General features: G+C 37.6%; 1 protein-coding gene across 1 annotated transcript in view; it reads left to right on the top strand.

Moving 5' to 3' along the window:
• LOC146537856 (zinc finger homeobox protein 3-like) overlaps positions 1-19059 on the top strand; it is a 45461-nt gene extending 26402 nt beyond the window's left edge. The window contains exons 2-4 of the mRNA XM_085187663.1: positions 4025-6785; positions 10107-12841; positions 14087-19059. Of these exons, the coding sequence (XP_085043789.1) occupies positions 4061-6785; positions 10107-12841; positions 14087-16933 (8307 nt within the window). The 5' untranslated portion in view covers positions 4025-4060 and the 3' untranslated portion in view covers positions 16934-19059. The remainder of the gene's footprint in view (positions 1-4024; positions 6786-10106; positions 12842-14086) is intronic.
• Positions 19060-19326: the final 267 nt, after the last annotated feature.

Here is a 19326-nt window from a genome sequence, read left to right as displayed (position 1 = left end):
ATTTATCAGAATAGATAAATTTCACTTATTTTCCAATTTTTTTTTTCGAATTGAAAACTTCTTCAAGAAACGTACGAAAAAAAAATTACCAAATTAAATTTAAAATCTCATCATTTTAGACATCATCACAGTCAGAAGTAAGTCACTGCTATGGAATAGCATTGACTTTACCCATTTAAATTAATATCTATCCTAAAACCTCTATTCCCAAGAAAAGAATACATAACATCGTTTAACTTTAAATGTTAATAAATATCCATACTTTAATACTATTTAGAAAGAATAATAAACAATAATAGAAATTTAATGTATCTACAGACTAATTTAAAGATCTTTAATTTTAAAAAAATCTACAATCCAAGCGACAGCTATTAATGCTATTGTTACATATGGTTCACAATTAATTTTGTTTTTAAAATAAAAATACTTGTTTATAATAAACCATAAATAAAAACAAGAGCGAATATATTAAGTTTAGATTCATATCACAAGCAAAGGTCTATGAGATAGAAGTATGGACCACTACCAAGTCGTAGCCAAGACTCAAGTACACCTACTTTCCCACGTGTAACGAGACCACCTCCATTACAGACATTCGCTCCACTTGCTATTAATGTAATAAGTAAATCGTTGTTGCTTCCTCCAATTTAAATCTTAATCGTTCAACATTTTCTACTTAGCAGATATCAGCTTTTGTCTCGATTTTATATCGAATTTGGTAATTCAACTCAAACTTGATGGTTCTTTACGATGTTTTCGTGAAGAAAGCCAGTCGAGGGTAATTACTTAGTTCTGCGGTTTCGTGTGAGAGACTGGACTTAATGAGGGCCTGCATAATAACCGATGATTATTAATATGAAGGTAGTTTACCGTCTGTCTTATTACAGTTCACATTCCTTATAAGAATGTTATTGGGCTAGAGTTTTTTTTTTGGTTAAAATCTTTCGCTTATTAGGTATTTTAAGTGGTTTTACGCCATGTTTATCATAGAGTTGGCGTAAACTAATGGGTTTAGGTGTCATGTGATATTCAAATTGCGTTGGTTATCTAGGTTCCTTTTGGTGGTAATTTGTTATATTCAGCATAAATATTAATCTACTCGGTATTGCTTAAAGGAATGTACACGTGATGGTGGGTAAGTTGATCCCCCACTAAAGAATTTTTTCAGTACTCTGATCTGGTATTATTAAACGCGATATTTGATCGGAAAACGGAGAAAAGAGTGTCTTTATACAAATTTATCTCTGCCTACCTTACAATATAACATAGGTATACATAATGCTTGGAGTCGAAATTTACAATCTTAACTTTTCCAATTTCTATAAACAAAAGTATAATTACTATTATTTTCGTATAACAAATAATAATTGTACACAATAAAGTAAATACCTTTCATCGAAGCACAAAAGATTCAAAGTAAAATACAAATTAAAATTCGCAAATAATAATAGAACGTCGATAAACCAGCACTAATTCCTATTAATCAATAACATTAGATATCTCATTAATGAATTGAAAAGCGCACATCTTCATTATGGACTTTATAACTATTGTATGGGATTAATCTGATGCGGGCGATTTGTATGTGTGTCTGTGTATGGACACAGTATACAGGGTGTGAGTAAAACGGGTATAGGAAAACTATGATATTATTAGGCTAGAGCTAGGCGTTGTTTATCCTCTAGTTTCTCACAATTTTATAAGGGACTTTAAAAGAACGAAAAATATTAAAAGAATTTATCTTTTAATATTTTTAAATTTTCTGGTTGTATTGGACTGCATTGTACCTGTAAGTGTATTATATTTTTTTATTTATTTTATTGTCACCTAGATAAAAAAAAATCAAAATTTCTAACTAGAATGTCTTTTTTATTTAATTCTTATAGGATTCTTTTTAAATCTCTGTAAACACAAATTTGTATATGAATATAATATAGATACATATTGGTGTATAAAATATAATATAGCTAGTCCGTACTCTAATTTCTCGTTCTTAGCATAATTTCAACACACATTAGTCGAGCTGATCTCCGCAAATTACTCTTGCAGACCACAATAATTACAGCAGTAATTAAACCCTTTTTACTGCGTCATTTAATGATAGCGTACGAGAATCTCAACTCGTATTACCTACTTTGAGGTAGTTCCAAGCTGTAGGTAATCAAATGAGAAATAACTTTACTTGAAATTTTGTAATTAAATGAATTTTTGGCCAGTCCTTCAGGTCCAGGGGGTCCGCAGCGGCCCAAAGTGTGGCTGAAAATGCGACTGGTGATGGGTTCGATCACCACTCGAGGAAATGAAATATTTATTTAAATTAATATTTTCATTTCTTCTGTGTGTAGAGTTCCGCCACTCAACACACAATGCCTCTAGATTTTCGGCGAAAAGTGGGGAACGGAGTGTCTTAACACTAGGTTGTCGTTGCCTATCCTGCAGTGGGCGGTATACTGCGTGGAACTGATATGTAATTAAAAATATTTTTTGTCGGTGAATAACAGAAAATGACTGCCCCGTGAATCAATATTTAAATTGTTATCGAATTCTTGTAATATAATCGATAATTTAATCACGTTTAAGGGCCGTGCTCGACCGTTAGAAATGCAAACAAGCCAACGGGTGTGGTCTATATGAGATTAAAGAATCATTCAAGGTCTTCTAATTGTCAAAAAAATATTCTCCAAAACTTAGCAAATATTATATGAAACGTACATCCGGAACTAAATATAATAAAATATTTATTTATGTATATCGGCCGGTCGTGGTGGGTTCGAATCCGAGGAAATTAAATATTTATATTATACTTTCATTTCCTCATTCTGGTAATGAGGCAAAGTACGGCGTCGAGCTCGGTCAAGAGTCAATGCTTCCGGAATTCGACCGGAAGTAAAAAATATCGTAATGAGAATGGAGTTCCTTAGCATTAGGTTCCCAGGTTCCCACAGTCTATACTGTCATGGATACAACATGAAACTAAAACAAAATATTAATAAAAATTATAACATTCATATCGGCGATGCATCCTGCTGTTATTCACTCATTACTCAGAGTGATTAGCAATTCGCGATATGCAAGAGTTAGTCAGCTTTGTTAATCTTTGCACTGTAATTAACTTTTTTAGTCATATATAAAATTAAAATTATTATTAATAGTTAATAATTTTTGCTTAATATATTTATAATTAATATAAAAACTACTTACTGCTAAGATTACTATATATATGTAAAAGGTAAAATAAATATAGGTATGTATGTATGTTACTCATAGATGCCACAACTACGTTTTAGATATTAATAATATGTCGAAATTGTGGTTAATAAATAAATACCTACGTGAGATAACAATTTGTTATTGATAACGTTTTAGATAACCGAGATGACGGCTTAATCTCATGATTTTAACGAATTTTCATTCTAGATTATCAATATATTTGTATTTCTTATTTATATTCCTTGTGATAATGTATTTAAAGAAGAAATTCGTAAAATATTTTACGTTTTAATCGTAAAATCTATGTTTGTCGAGTTCCTATAATATTGGTTGCTTAATTGTAAAAATGTCGCCGCTGACAGCGATGACAGCCTGTCACACGGATAAATTGATCGCAGTTGTTTGCGTAAATACCAGTTAGATAAGCGTTTATTATCAAAAGTTTTAATTTAAGCTATAGGTATATTGTACCTACCTACTTTGTATATATTAACTTGTTAGCTATACAGTGCGACAAAAAACATTGCTTCATTAAATAAAAGATAAAAAATTCTTACCGTCTTATAATGAAAAAAAAAATTGTTGGCAATAACGCCTTTAAATACATGAATAATTCAAAAATATAAAGCCTAAAATTATTATAATAATAAAGCTTACATTTAAAGTTTATAATTATATTAGTAACACAAGTATTTAAATATTAATCTTGTATAAATGTATATTTATACCTACTATTAAATTTGTCTAGATAAAAATATCCAGTTTTGTTGTAAGAAAAAAATATCCATTACTTAACTGTGTTTTCTATTTACAGGAGAGCATGTGATGCCGGCCTTTGACGCCCGGCGCCATGCCCACGCCGCTGCAGCCCGGCGGCCCCGTTAGCGGCCCGCCTCCGGAGCGCAAGCGGCGCCGCAAGCGCGACGATCCGCAGAGTTCAGCCGCACTCGAACCGGACGAAGACGGCGACATGAGCCCTGAGGAAGAACCACGAAACGCTCCTGCAGCTCCAGCGGCGCCCACCCCCGCACCCTCGTCTGCGCCAGCACCCACCTCGCCTCCAGCTGCTCCAGACGCCGTTGATCTCACCTCGCGCCGTGATTCTCCACCGCTATCCTCTGATGTTGAACACTTCGATGGCAAGATCGTCTATAATCCTGACGGATCTGCTTATATTATTGAGGATCCGGAAATATCAGAAGGAGAAACTAGCCTTTCAGACTTGCCTAAAATAGAGCCTGGTTGCATCGTAGACAGTCGGGAGAGTAATGTAGTGGAAAGGCAACTTGAGTTCCCTCAAATAGCGAGTGCATTCTACGTTTCTAGAAACCCCTCGTTGTATGGTGCCCTGTATGGAAGACTGGCTGCAGAACGAGCGCGAGCGAGACACGACGCTCCTGTGATGCATAGTTATCGAGTGTTTAGTTTTCGCGGAGGAAAGGACGCTCCTAGACCATCGTCACCAGTGCCAGAATGTCCCATAAGCGTGCCAGTGAAACCAATTCTTATGTGTTTTATATGTAAATTGAGTTTTGGATATGCTAAATCTTTTGTAGCTCATGCCCAATCAGATCATAGTTTATCGTTACTCGACTCAGAAAGAGACGCCTTATCGAGAGAAAACGCATCTGCAATTATACAGTGTGTTGGAAAAGATAAAGAGCCACTAGTCTCGTTCTTAGAACCAGTTGGTGCAGCCGCACCCCCACGTGCTTCAATGTCGGGCAGTCCTGCTAATATGTCTGAATTATCAAGCCCTACTATTGAAAAACGTCAAGAGACAATGACACCAGATAGAGATAACGAGTCAATGTTACCAAACGGTTCCTGTGACGATAGAAGACCGAGTCCGCCATCCTGGAGACCACCAAGATCCATGGCAGACTCTTTATTACCCCAACATTCCATGATTTCAGTAGCTCATCCTCACACAATAAATGCTTCTGTACAGCCCCGTGCTAGCCCGAATTCATCACCGCCATTCCAAGCAGCACCTCCAGCGTTCCTATCTGGTACAACGATAGGAGTATGTCCGGATCATCTTGGAGGACGACCATCTGGTGCTGATTGCCCGAAGTGTGAGCTTATTTTAAATTCGGGAAGATTAGGTGGACCTTTAGCTGGAATGCACAGCCGAAACTCCTGTAAAACATTAAAATGCCCAAAGTGTAATTGGCACTACAAATATCAAGAAACTTTAGAGATACATATGAAAGAAAAACATCCAGAAGCTGAAACAAGTTGCATCTACTGTATTGCTGGTCAACCTCATCCACGATTAGCTAGAGGTGAAACTTATACTTGTGGATATAAACCTTATCGTTGTGAAGTTTGTAATTACTCAACGACGACGAAGGGTAATTTGAGCATACATATGCAGTCTGACAAACATTTAAATAATATGCAAGAGCTACAAAATGGTGGAAATCCAGGTGAAGGAAATTTACCACCAGCACAACACACTCCACCTGGACCACACAAGCCACCGCTACCACATCATTCGCCTTTGGGTCAAAAACCAAAACCTACTTTCCGGTGTGATGTCTGCAATTACGAAACAAATGTGGCACGTAACCTTCGAATACATATGACATCCGAAAAACATACCCACAATATGCTTGTGCTTCAACAAAACGTTAAGCATATGCAAACTTTATCAGCTTTACATCACAGGCAGCAAAGCCAACAGCAGCTTGAAAGCCTATTACATTTTCACGGTGGAGATGCTCCTCCACCTAATCCGGAAGCGGCGCTAGCAGATATGGCATATAATCAAGCCTTGATGATTCAACTTATGACAGGAGGCCCAGGACCATCACCGCCCGAACTAGGTGCCCATTTAGATGTTGGCTTAAATCCTGAGGCTATGGAACCTCCACCAGAACCTGCAGACCCGGAGCCAGAAAGAACGTTCCACTGTTGTATATGTAATTGTTTCTCAACTGATTCCTTGGAAGCTCTTGGTCACCACTTGGCACAAGATCGTACAAAGATAAGAGAGCAGGAAATATTAGCATTGGTAGCTGGGCATTACGTTTGCAAATTATGTACGTATAAAACAAATTTAAAAGCCAACTTTCAATTGCATTGCAAAACTGATAAACATCTGCAGAGGCTACAGCATGTCAATCATGTCAAGGAAGGTGGTCCAAGAAATGAGTGGAAACTGAAATTTTGTGGTGGAGTTGGAACTGGTGGTGCAGGTATTGGTGGCGTACAAGTTAGATGTTGTGCTTGCGATTATTACACTAACTCAGCGCATAAACTGCAATTACATGCTGCAGGAGCCAGGCACGAAGCAGCTACGCTTCTATTGAGACACCTTAGGGATTGTGCTACCAGGATACCCCGAGAGCGCCCTCGAGTTTACCGATGTGCATTATGTGGCTTTGGAGCTCCACATCGTTTGTCCTTGTTACAACATGTTCGTTCTGTGAAGCACTTGCAAATGGAGCAAATACATCAACTACAACGACGATCTGAAGGAAAGGATCCCACTCCTGACGTAGCAGAACTTTTCCAAGTTATACCACAACCTTCAGAGCTGCCGAGTCCTTATGATCAACAAGAAAATGGTAACAATTTTTTATTATTTATTTATTTTATTAAAAAATCGACAATCCTCTTAATAATATCACTTAATTAGTCAATTATTTATGTTAATATTTTGATGGATATTGATTGCGATCATTGTTTCTTTTATGTTTATCAGTGGTAATAAGGAAATTGTTGCTTGTGCTCGCCACTAATGTCTTTCCAACCGTGACTCCTATTGTTATTATTATTGTGGGCTAACTTCCTAGAGTCATTGTCTCTTTAAGTAACAAGTTCTAATGATGCCTAAGATGGAAACAAAACGCTACAACAAAAAGTATGCCTTTACGAAAAGACACATAAAAACGCGCAATTAGATGCGCGTGCGCAGCTTACCCAATAATTACTTCTGAGTAACTGCTATAACTTATGGCTATTTTTTAAAGCCGTAAAGTATATCGTTTCGTTATTTTAGTTTGAAAATAAATACATTTTGCAACTTTTATTCTACAAGCCGTGAAAATCCCATTAAAATTAATTCGACTAAAACTATTACTGCCTCCGTATCGATAAAGTAATACCAAACCTCGTCTTATGAATGTGATTTCGAAACGTCACTATCGGTTTCCAATTTAATACGATTCGTTCCTTAATCAATTTTGTACTGCATTTTTTACAAATATCAAATTTTGTGGATTATGGGAATAGGAGTACGTTTTTTATATTCTGTAAGTATCGTACGTGTTTTTTCATAGTTGTTTACATTTTCATTACAACAGTTTAAGAGACATCAAGATTAGTAAAATTAGGTACGTTGTTAATTAAAATATTTATTAAACAATTTAAATAATTTAATGAATAAGAAATCTACATATAATCTTTAATCTACATATAATATCTTGACTTTGTCGCACAATATATGTATTTTTTTCTAAAGTACTGCAACATAATGAAAATACTGCAACATGTATACCATAGAACATCGAAGCTCACACTTTCTTCTTGTCAGAATTCCTCTTACTATCTAAAGGCAATCCCATAAAAGCTTACACATTTAGCGAAGAATTCGCAATCACAATAATGAGATAATTACACCCAGACCAAAATTTAATTTAAAGCGCGCAACATTAGAACAGGTTTCTTTAATAACTTACGCCTTACACGGTGTCGCCACAATCGAACCCGTCATTGGCCGGAGGCGGCTCCGCCCCGCGAGCGAAGGAGACGGAGAGAAGATTTGAATTGAGTACGCGAATTTTCCATAAGTACCGCATACGGGACAATGACACGCATTACGTATGTGGCCATCGCGCATTAAGGATGATTGCCCCTTGTGATGAGGCTGCATCATCTTACAATGTCGCCGGCTTCGCCTGTCGGTTGTTTATGGCCAAAGTGAAATATGATAAACTCAGGCTAAATAAATCCCACTTATATCCCGTCTCCATGTTTACGCTGTTTCTTATTTTCACTTCATTAAAAGCTCTTGAGCCGACGTTCGTGCTAAATAAATTTATAGGGAAAGGCACTGGAATTTTAATTTATTAGAAGTTATTTTCTTTAAAGTTAACTTATTATTAATTGTTTTATAAGATAGGACAACGGCGATTATAGAATAAATAGTAACATAGGAAACATTTGTGTGTGTTTTAAATAAAAAGTTGTCTCCCTTCATGGTTTACAATTAATTGTATCTTATTATCATAAAATTTTGAATATGGCCACACCTTCACCATTATAAAGTCGAATAATGTACATTTCTGACGAAAAAATACCGATTCTAAATATTAATATAAATAACCATATAGGTACCGTTCTTAATTGTTATAGTAAAACAAAAGCTCTTTGTCTTGAATAAATACAAAACATATAATTAGGCTAATACTAATGACGTGCTAAAAATATCAGCTTAATCTATTATATACGCAATTAATTCTATCTAAATCGTTAAGACTCATAAAGCTTGCCAAAGAATTATAAAATATTCAAAAATTTCATTGTCTCCTTGACGCCACATTGTAAAAATTTTGACCCAAATCTCACAAAACAAAACTCACTGCACAATACTTACTTTACGACGCTATAACGATGTGGTGTTTCCTTAGAAAAGACCCTTTGTCCATTGACAAAAAGCGTTGGAGATGGCATTTATGCAGACATGGTCCCTTACCTGGCCATTGTTCTATGGTCCTACCAGACTTTGGGACGGCGAATTCACATTATAAATAATTACATTGACTGGTCACTCCAGTCCACGATTAGGGTCAGTTGAATTTTGATTATTATTATATTTTTGATTTACTTATCCCGTTCCCCTTCATTAGATGTAACGGTTTTAACTGCTTAAAACTATGAAACAGGTTCCCAAACAGGGGACAGACTGGTCTCAGCTGCGTCTGAGTGTGAGATTATTTTTTTAAGTTCTAATTAAGAAAGAATATTTTTAAAATATATTTTTAAATTAAGAAAAAATATAAATAAATACCGTGGAAAAGCCTATAAAAATATAATAACGTAATACATATTAATGTAAAACAAACATTTCTAAATGAGTGTCCTGTTTTAATTGGGAATATATAATTTTTAACAAAGTAATATAAACCTATTATAGTACGAAATGACGTAAAAAGGCCCAAATTATTATTCCCTTAAAATAAGTTTAATTGTAACTTTAACGTATCTTATGGTGCTCTCGCATCGGCCGTTTCTTTTACCTTCCTTATTTGAGCGTAAACAATGGGGGCCAGCTTCTTTCACACGCCGTGGCGGACATGTCCCTGGTCAAATAATAATTGCACACACGTTTTCTATATATAATATAGTTTTCTCACTCACTCTCCTCATCACGTATGTCGATCATCCGATCGCATTTGATCCGCTAAACGTAATATTCCAAACCTTTTGTAATAATGAACAATGATTGTTTGCCCGTCCTGTATCTTCCTTTGTGTGCGAAATTACAATATACATGTTACGCTAACATTAATACATCTGTGTATGTGTGCGTGCGGGATGGATAGAGCGATACCTTTGTCTTGTCGGGACGTTGCAAACAAAACGAGTCCTACTAATAATATAAAGGAGAAGAATTTTATTTTTAACTTCAATTCAGAAAAGTAACAAATGCTTGTACCGAACAATAGTCAGCTTCATTTATAGAAATAATCTTTTTTGTAGATAAATCTCACGTAGACGTAGGTAGACAATGCATGTGCGTAATATATGAACGCATTTTACTGATCGCTATCCATTCCATTTGTGAATTTTGTCATACGAGGTTTGTCGAATTTGTTACATCGATTTATTAAAGTAATTTGAGACAGTCTTGAGACAAAAATTAATTTTAAATGTTTTTTCAACAGATACAAAGGAGCCAATTGACCAAAAACCAGAACTAACGCAAGAGCAAAAAATGATGCGATTCTTAGAACAGCATCAACAACTGCAACAACAACAACAGCAGCACCAACAACAGCAACAACAGTTGCAACAGCAACAGTCAATGCAACAAACTCCTCAACCAAGTTGTAATGAAAAAGATGAAGATCGAGAAACACCTGGGCAGCATACATGCCCGTACTGTAATTTTAGCTGCGCAAGTGAAAGCAGACTACAAGCACATGTAAATTCAGTACATGGCGATACATTGCGACATTTTATCTGTCCTTTGTGTCAAGATGCCTTCAAAGAAAGGCCAGCATTGGAGCGACATGTAATGCAAATCCATTCTGTTAATTCAGAAGGATTACAGCGACTTCTTCTTCTAGTAGATCAAAGTCACTGGCTAAACGGAGGAGGACAGCCACAGAGAGAAGATTCAAGGCAAGGAGACGACAATGAAAGGGAAATTTCATCGCCTCGCTCTGAAGGTAGCGTAGATGGTGAGACTGAACGTTGTTCAACGTGTAACCGTACATTTCGAAACGTGGATGAGTTATGCCAACATCAAAATGAATCTGGTCACTTAGAACTGAAACAAACGCCGCAAGGACCTGGTTATGTTTGTTGGAAAAAAGGATGTAATAGATACTTTGATTCAGCTCACGCCTTACAAAATCATTTTAGAGAAGCTCATGCACGTAATTCTATTACAAATATGTCTGTATCTGAAAAACATGTCTATAAATATAGATGCAATCAATGTAGTTTGGCATTTAAAACGGTTGAAAAATTACAATTACACTCTCAATATCATGTTATACGCGATGCTACAAAATGCGTATTATGCGGTCGGAGCTTTAGATCTGTATTAGCTCTACAAAAACACATTGAGACGTCCCACCCTGAGTTATCTGAAGATGAGTTGACTGCTTTTAAACGTAACCTCGCTACAAATCCCCTGTTACACCCAGGTCAAAGTGTCGCTTTAGATGCCACAACAGCGGATTTATTGCGGAAAGAAGCGCTGCGAACACCCGAAGACGAACTCGGTGAAATGGAAGATAGAGACTCAAGTGCCACCGCAGCTGATGAATCTGGCCACAACGATGCTGAAAACTCAGATGATTCAATAATATACAAAGACCAGCAATTCCTTGAAGACTATCTAAACTCGCAGGCCATGGCGGAAGATTCTTATAACGATCCAAACAGAAAATACAAATGCCATAGATGTAAAGTGGCCTTTACGAGGCAATCTTATTTGACTGCACATAATAAAACTCTCCTTCACAGAAAAGGTGAAAAACTTACGTATCCTATGGAGAAATACTTAGATCCTAACAGGCCATTTAAGTGTGATGTGTGCAAAGAATCGTTTACGCAAAAGAATATTTTGCTCGTCCACTACAATAGTGTAAGTCATTTGCATAAATTAAAGCGGGCTATGCAAGAACAACAAAACAATAACAATCCTCCTGTGTCACCTGGCGCAGGCACTGCGCCCTCTAATTTGACTCTCACTCCCAAAAGCACGTCTAGCGAAGAAGACGATAGAAAACGCTACAAGTGTAATATATGTAAAGTCGCATATACACAGGGGAGTACACTGGATATTCATATGAGGTCGGTATTACATCAAACAAGGGCGGGAAAGCTACAAGAGCTCGCTGCTGCGGGCCACGTGGATTTGACACGACCTTTAGTCGAACAGCCGGATAGAAACGACTCTGCTAAAATTTTACAAGACGTGTTGTCGCCGAAAAATACATCCCCTTCGTCTACAAGCAGCGGGGGACATCGTTCCTCGCCCCCCGCGCGCCCAGGTAGCCCGCGATCCCCTCGCGCAGGTAGCGCCTCGTGCGAGCGATGCCACGCGTCATTCCCTACTGGGGAGCTACTCGACGCACATCGAGCAACTTCATGCCCATTTGGCGATGCGCGGGCGCATTCGCCACTTGGTGAGGCAGAAGCTGCTGCTCTAGACGAAATGGTAGCAAAGGGCAACCCGCCCAAACGTAACTCACAAATGTATAAGCAACTACTTGAAACGTTTGGATTCGACCTCGTGATGCAATACAATGAAAATCAGAGACGCAAATTACAAGAAGAACGAGAGATGGCTCGAGTACCGAGTCCTCCTCCTCCACCACCTGAAGAGAAGCCTCCTGACGGAGAAACAAAGTCCACGTGTCAGCATTGCAATAAGGAATTTTCTAGTGTTTTTGTTTTAAAGACCCATTGTGAAGAAGTGCACAAAGACAAAGTTCCGCTCGAATTTTTGGAGCAGTTTGCAGAACAGTTTAAATCGGAATATGAGAGAAAGTCGGGTGCCCCGAACTCGCCACGTGCTGCGTCTCCAGCACCTCAAGGAGACCGATCGCCGTCACCTCGAGGTGATAACAGTGGAAGTTTTAATGATAGCGCAAACGGCCCTGGAGAGGCTCAAGCCGGTGCCTTATTAGCAGCTCAAGTGCAAGAAATGCAAGCTGCTTTGAATATGTTACAACTACAGCAACAGCTCGGACAACTGCATCCAATGATGGCTCAAATGCTGTCTCTTGGTCTTCCCTTGGGCCTCAACATGGGTGCGCTGGCGGCGATGAACTTGCAGCCACCTCTTGTGTCTCTCATGTTGCCCCCGCCGCCCTTTGATGCAATGCCTTTTTCACATGATGCACAACTCAAACAACAGCAGCTACTACAGCAACAACAACAGGTGAGTCGCTATATTATGATACATTCTTATACATTAAATCACTTAATAACATAGGATAGGCTTAATTAAAAAAATAAATAAAATTAATTAATAAAAGTAAATAAAAATTATGCAAAAAAAATCAAATAAACGAAATGCTCATAAAAAAAGAGTTATTATACCATTTCGTAACAATAATATTTAAGACACATTTTTAAGAAACTAAAAGCTTTAAAAGAATATAGAAAACTTTACCAGCCAATATAATTTTTTCCTTACTGTTTTTCACATAACAGGTAATTATTATTTATGTATATATCTATAATTGTTTGTGTAATGTATATATAGATAAAATCTTAGACTATAATATAGCATTTAAAAATAAAAAAAATAACTTATTTTCTTTGAACATTCCTCAATATAAGATTGAAATATGTAAAATTTTTGTACTTTATTTCCATAATACCCGTATAGTTATTTAAAGTATCAAATCATGTCTTTATAGTTAAAAAATTAAATAAAAATTGTCTTTCTGTTAATTCGTTTCTTCAACGAATTGTCTACATAACATAATAATATTTTCTAGGATACACAAAAATAACCATGATATAAATAACATCCTGTTTGCTTTACGTAGTATTCTCAAACTATGTATAAATATGTAAAGCAGCTACTAAAAAATCCTATATTTTATAGAAAGTTAATTAAAAATCGACAATCTGTCAACTCGACTTACAATGATCTTTTAAAATAGTTATATAAAATTAGCTACATTATTATATTGAAAAATGTAAATCTAAGGATAGGTACTTTTGATGTTAAAAGCTCTTTAAGATTTCTGTTAGTAATTTAACCTCTATATTAAATACTATGAATTCAACGTATTAGTCATTCTTATCATTGAAGCTTACACACACACAAACTACATACATATTTATATTTACTTCTCAAATACAAAACGTCGTTCGATTAATTTTTGTAAGTATTGCTGTGTAAATGCCATCGTAAGGCGAGAAGGATATCAACGGTATTGTAAGATAAGCGGTACCTATCTATTTGCACGAAGCAACAGACCGCTCTTTGTTACCCTTCTCGAGGGGCGAAGTATTATTATTTCACAAAGAATATTATTATTCATGGTTACTTACCGGCTAACCTCAATTATTTGTAGATAAATTCGATTATTTATTTTGAGATTATAAAACATTTATTTATAGGTATGTAATAAGTATATTATTTGTTATTGAAATTTGCTGTTGTTTACAGGCAAATGCTGCAGCGGGACAGAAACGTGCTCGTACGCGGATAACAGACGATCAACTCAAAATTTTGCGTTCGCACTTTGATATTAATAACTCTCCAAGCGACGAAGCAATCGCTAAAATGGCAAAGCAGTCGGGATTAGCTACAAAGGTCATCAAACATTGGTTCCGAAATACTCTATTTAAAGAACGCCAACGAAACAAGGACTCGCCTTACAATTTTAATAATCCTCCGTCGACGACATTAAATTTGGAAGAATATGAGAAAACAGGTGAGGCCAAAGTAACACCACTAGACTCGTCTGCAAGTTCTGATGAAGGCAAACCTCCACCTGAAAAGAAACCAAGGACTGATGACTTAGCTATGATTAGTCAGCAAGAGGTAAAGTGCGAACCTATTGACGAAGCGACTATGGAAGAAAAGTATAACTCTTACGATGATCGTCATCAAGAAGATAGAAGTTTTAATTTTCAACAAATGCCATCTCAAAGTCCGGCCTTAAGTAATCCTGACAACTCTCAAAATATATCTCGGCCACAAACTCCAACACATTTGTCATTAAACTCTCTAATACAGTCTCAACTTGATTCAATACCTGCGACGAGTATACCACAACCGCCACATCCATCGATGCTGCCACCGAAATTAAATCCAAATTTCACGTCCCCAAACTCCGCGCCCCCGAACGTCCTACCTTTGACCCCAAATCGCAGCCTCAGTCCTGGCAGGGGACCGGCCGATTTCGGACTTTCCGGGGGCAACTCGAACGGATCCAACAGCTCGGGGTCTTCTGGCAAACGCGCCAACAGAACTAGATTTACTGATTATCAAATCAAAGTACTACAAGAGTTTTTTGAGAACAATGCGTATCCAAAAGATGATGATTTGGAATATCTCTCAAAATTATTAGGATTAAGTCCTAGAGTGATCGTAGTTTGGTTTCAAAACGCACGTCAAAAGGCTCGAAAAGTATATGAAAATCAACCTGCTGCTGATCCACCAGCAGGATCTATGGACGACGCGAATAGATTTCAAAGAACACCAGGCCTAAATTACCAATGTAAAAAATGCCAATTAGTATTCCAACGATACTATGAACTAATAAGACACCAAAAAACTCATTGTTTTAAGGAAGAGGATGCGAAACGCTCGGCGCAAGCGCAGGCTGCTGCCGCTCAAGTCGCTGCTACCCTTAGTAGCGAAGACTCAAATTCAAGTACAGTAGAACACCACGTTCCGCATGTGCCAGTGTCACCGGCACCACCTCGAACTCCTACGCCTGCGGCCCAAAACTATCCAGTTTCTCCCGCTCCAACGACCCCTCATACACCGGTCACTCCTTTAACACATCAGCCAAGAGAGGAGAAAGATGGTAATTTTCAATGTGATAAATGTAATCTAGTCTTCCCAAGATTCGATTTATGGCGAGAACATCAACTGATACATATTATGAATCCCAATTTATTTCCAAGTTATCCACCAGATTCCCCTTTTGGGATCTTACAACAACACGCTCAACTACAACAGCTCAATGCTTCACTCACAAATGAAGAAACACGTCATCCGTTGGTAGCCGCCTTAAACCAACAAGTGGCTAAAAGAAAATTTGATGAGTTTGAAGAGGTTGATACTGGTGAACAACCGAAAGATAAACGTTTAAGAACTACTATACTACCAGAACAGTTGGACTATCTTTATCAAAAATACCAAATAGAATCGAATCCTTCTCGGAAGATGCTGGAAAATATTGCTCGTGAAGTTGGTTTAAAAAAAAGAGTAGTACAAGTTTGGTTTCAAAATACACGAGCACGGGAACGAAAGGGCCAATTCAGAGCACACGCTCAAGTTATAAATAAACGTTGTCCATTTTGCCCAGCCTTATTTAAAGTTAAAAGTGCACTTGAAAGTCATTTGAGTACAAAACATGCGGATCAGTGTGCCAGAGGAGAAATAAATGTTGATGCTCTTCCAGATGAAGAGTTAAGCACAGAATCGACACCAAGTTTTGGATCTCAGCAAAGTGACAGACAGCAAAATTTTTCCCAAGCGGGGGCTCCCATGTTGCCCCCTATTTTCCCGCCTTTTCACTCAGACATGGAGAAGTTTATCAAGCAGTACAGTGAGGAGTCAATGAAACGCTATGTAAGCGAACTCCAAGCTCATGCTGCGGCACAACAAAATGGTAGTAGTGGTAACGATCCTTCTGAGAGACGAACTGAACATGGAAAAACCGAAATACCTTTGGATCTTAGTAAACCTGTTGATTTGTCGCGACCAGGATCAGACGCTGATGAAAGGTCAGATACAGCGTCGGAAACTATGGAATTTTACGAGGACGATGAACCGATGTCACCTTTACCAGGCCAACAACAAATGCCGAGGCCTCCAGGCAAGCGCTTCCGGACACAAATGTCTTCTGTTCAAGTAAAAATCATGAAGTCATTATTCGGTGACTACAAAACGCCGACAATGGCAGAGTGTGAGTCGCTTGGACGGGAAATTGGATTACCAAAACGTGTGGTTCAAGTATGGTTCCAAAATGCGAGGGCAAAGGAAAAGAAGGCGCGCTTAGCAGCTGGCCTACCCGAGGTCTCCGACGCGCAACCACCGGAGGAATGTCGTGTGTGTGATTTTAAGTACAGTCACAAATATTCAGTGCAAGACCACGTGTTCACGCGCGGCCACATCGCCGCGGTGCGCGCGCGTCTGGAGAACAGTGTTGGTGCAGCGGACGACAGTACGCTCGCACTGATGCAGATGGCAGCGCGGCTTGAAGGCGGGCTCGGTAGCGAGCTGCACAACGCGTTCCTCCGACCTCAACTCGCTGGCAACGGTGAGTGCACAACCTGACCGCGGTCCGAGTCGTCTAGTGCTATGCGCTACGCGGCTACGGACTGTTAACTTAGAACCTCGCAACGGCGAGCTTCGCTCTCTCGCGGACTGTCCCGCTTTCAAAGACATGTTTCAAACCGCGCTCAGAGCGAAGCTCATGTAGTGCCGTGACGATCGTTGGTCTATTTTCCTACTAGTGAGTTCTTTTGTATATAATTTATAGATATTACGCGATATTGTTACTAAGTGATGTTGGTATTACAATGGCGATGATTGTGAAAATATTATGTAAATTCGTTGTGTCTTGTTAAATTGTTTGCATAGAATAAATGTAAGGTGTTCTCAACTTATGCGATAGCTCATTTTTTTTTTATTTCAAATAAAACAATTCTAACGTTCACTCAACAAAATTGGACAAGAAGCAGCTTAAGTAAGTGTTGAGAATACATTTGTCGCGTCATCTCCTTAGTTTACATTAGAGCATTGTTTCACGGCACGGTGCCACAGTGCTGTGCCCGCTCGGGGCCGCGCGGGCCCGGGAGGCGTGCCGGGCAGTCGACGCGGCGGGCCGGTGGGCGTCCCTCACTGAGCCGCCGCTATTTAAATGCAAACGAACACAACAATGGTAGGAGTTAGGACGCGTGAAGGACGTCGTATATCTAATGAGACCGATCTTGCGCACACGCACTTCTCCCCACATGAATAATTAATTATTCAAATGACGCCAATCAAAAGGCTTTCTCAGAAACTCTACGTAAATGTCGATTGTTTCCTTTATTTCCATCGCCTTATTAAATATGTATCGATCCGTCGCATTGTGAACCAACATCGCGTAGCTCGCATAACACTAGTAATCTGTTGCATAATATTATTATTCTTCCTAGTTGTTCATATTTAAAACTCCTATTAGGTTTTAGAGAATTGTCGATTGTTGTAAGTTTATAATGAAAACCAAATTATATATTATAGAGAATTTAAAACATTTAGTTATTATGTAAAGTCAAAGCGAAGCCTGAAGTCGTTATTACTATTTAAATAAGGTGCCTTGTAGATTGAAGTGTTTTGTAAATTATTACCCAGAGGTCCACTGTAAATATTTAATTCATCATGTAAAAGTATACTATTAGAATTTAATAAGTTAGGTCGCTGTAAAGTTTGTCTCGAACCGCTGTTCGCTGTGTTTGCAGCGTGGCTAGTATATAGTAAATATATTGTTCGTTTCATAGAGGCATCTTAAAAACTTGTGATATAACTGTATCTTTTAGTTTACTCCACATATATCTGCAATGAGAACAAAAATAAATGCAGGCTTAGTATATAGAAAGTTTGCCGCAATAATGAGTGTAGCGGTGGCTTGTGGGTTCACCGCCTGTAGTTTTTGATTTTCTCTACAAATTTACATAAGAGTGGTTAAAAGTTAGGGAGTAGGGCGATATGCAAATATTTTCTTGAAATTTAAATATGTCGCATAGAGAATGGAGGTGCTCGCGCGCCTTCTTTAGCGCGAGCTACGAACTGGCGCACGCGCCGCGGGTGTCCCGTCTCTATGTATTTTGTGGAAACCTGCCCCTCGTCTTACGTGTCAAGATATTTTACTATTACGCTTTCAGATGCAAATTTTCATTTTGATATTGTCCACACATTTTGAATGTTTTACTTGCAATTATTTACCTATAGGTAACAATGGTTTTGCATATCGCTTTTTGTTATTATTTTTTATTTAGCTTTTTGTTATGTTTGTATTTATTTTTGTTCTTTAGTTGTATTATTTTTATTTGTTTCTTTTAGAATATAATATTATGTATGTACATCGGCGTCGTCAGCCCGCTGGCGATCGTCGTCATATTGAATTTGCCTCCATTGCGACTTCCAATAACTTTATTTTAATAAGTATTATATAAGTTTACCTAATTTTATGCGATCTGCATTTACTGTTACTCAGATGATATTTTTCGAAATAATTCTTGATAGAGAAGTCCAGTGCCAGCCAGTGAAATATCTTTTGGTATATTGTTGGCGATGTTTGTCGTCTGAACTAAAGAAAGATAAAAATCTTGTAAACTAAATAGTATTATTATAATTATTATCTACAGTTATTATATTTGCCGAATTCGTTGAAATAAATGCAATATTTATATTATTGAGTTATGTTTTTTTTTCGTTTTTTGTTTCCTTGGTTCCTTTTCCTTAGTTTATAATATGTATATATATTTTTTTTATTTTTTAAATTATTAAAAAAAAACAAAAGTGTAAAGATAAAATGAAACTTTTCTTTACTTGTTGATGATAGCCTTAGCTGGAGGGCTAAGAAAGACAAACTTGGGACAGGTAGGCATTCAAAGTTAATGAATTGAACTTCATCTCCAAACTTTACGCATTTTGAGAAAAGGCGTACCTGCAATATAAGACAA

The sequence above is a fragment of the Heliconius melpomene genome, chromosome 7, assembly GCF_056956725.1.
Source record: "Heliconius melpomene rosina isolate 202511_hmr_F chromosome 7, ASM5695672v1, whole genome shotgun sequence".
In the NCBI taxonomy this organism is placed as follows: domain Eukaryota; kingdom Metazoa; phylum Arthropoda; class Insecta; order Lepidoptera; family Nymphalidae; genus Heliconius; species Heliconius melpomene.
The sequence above is the reverse complement of the archived record's forward strand: the minus strand, read 5'-3'. Positions and strand labels throughout refer to the sequence as shown.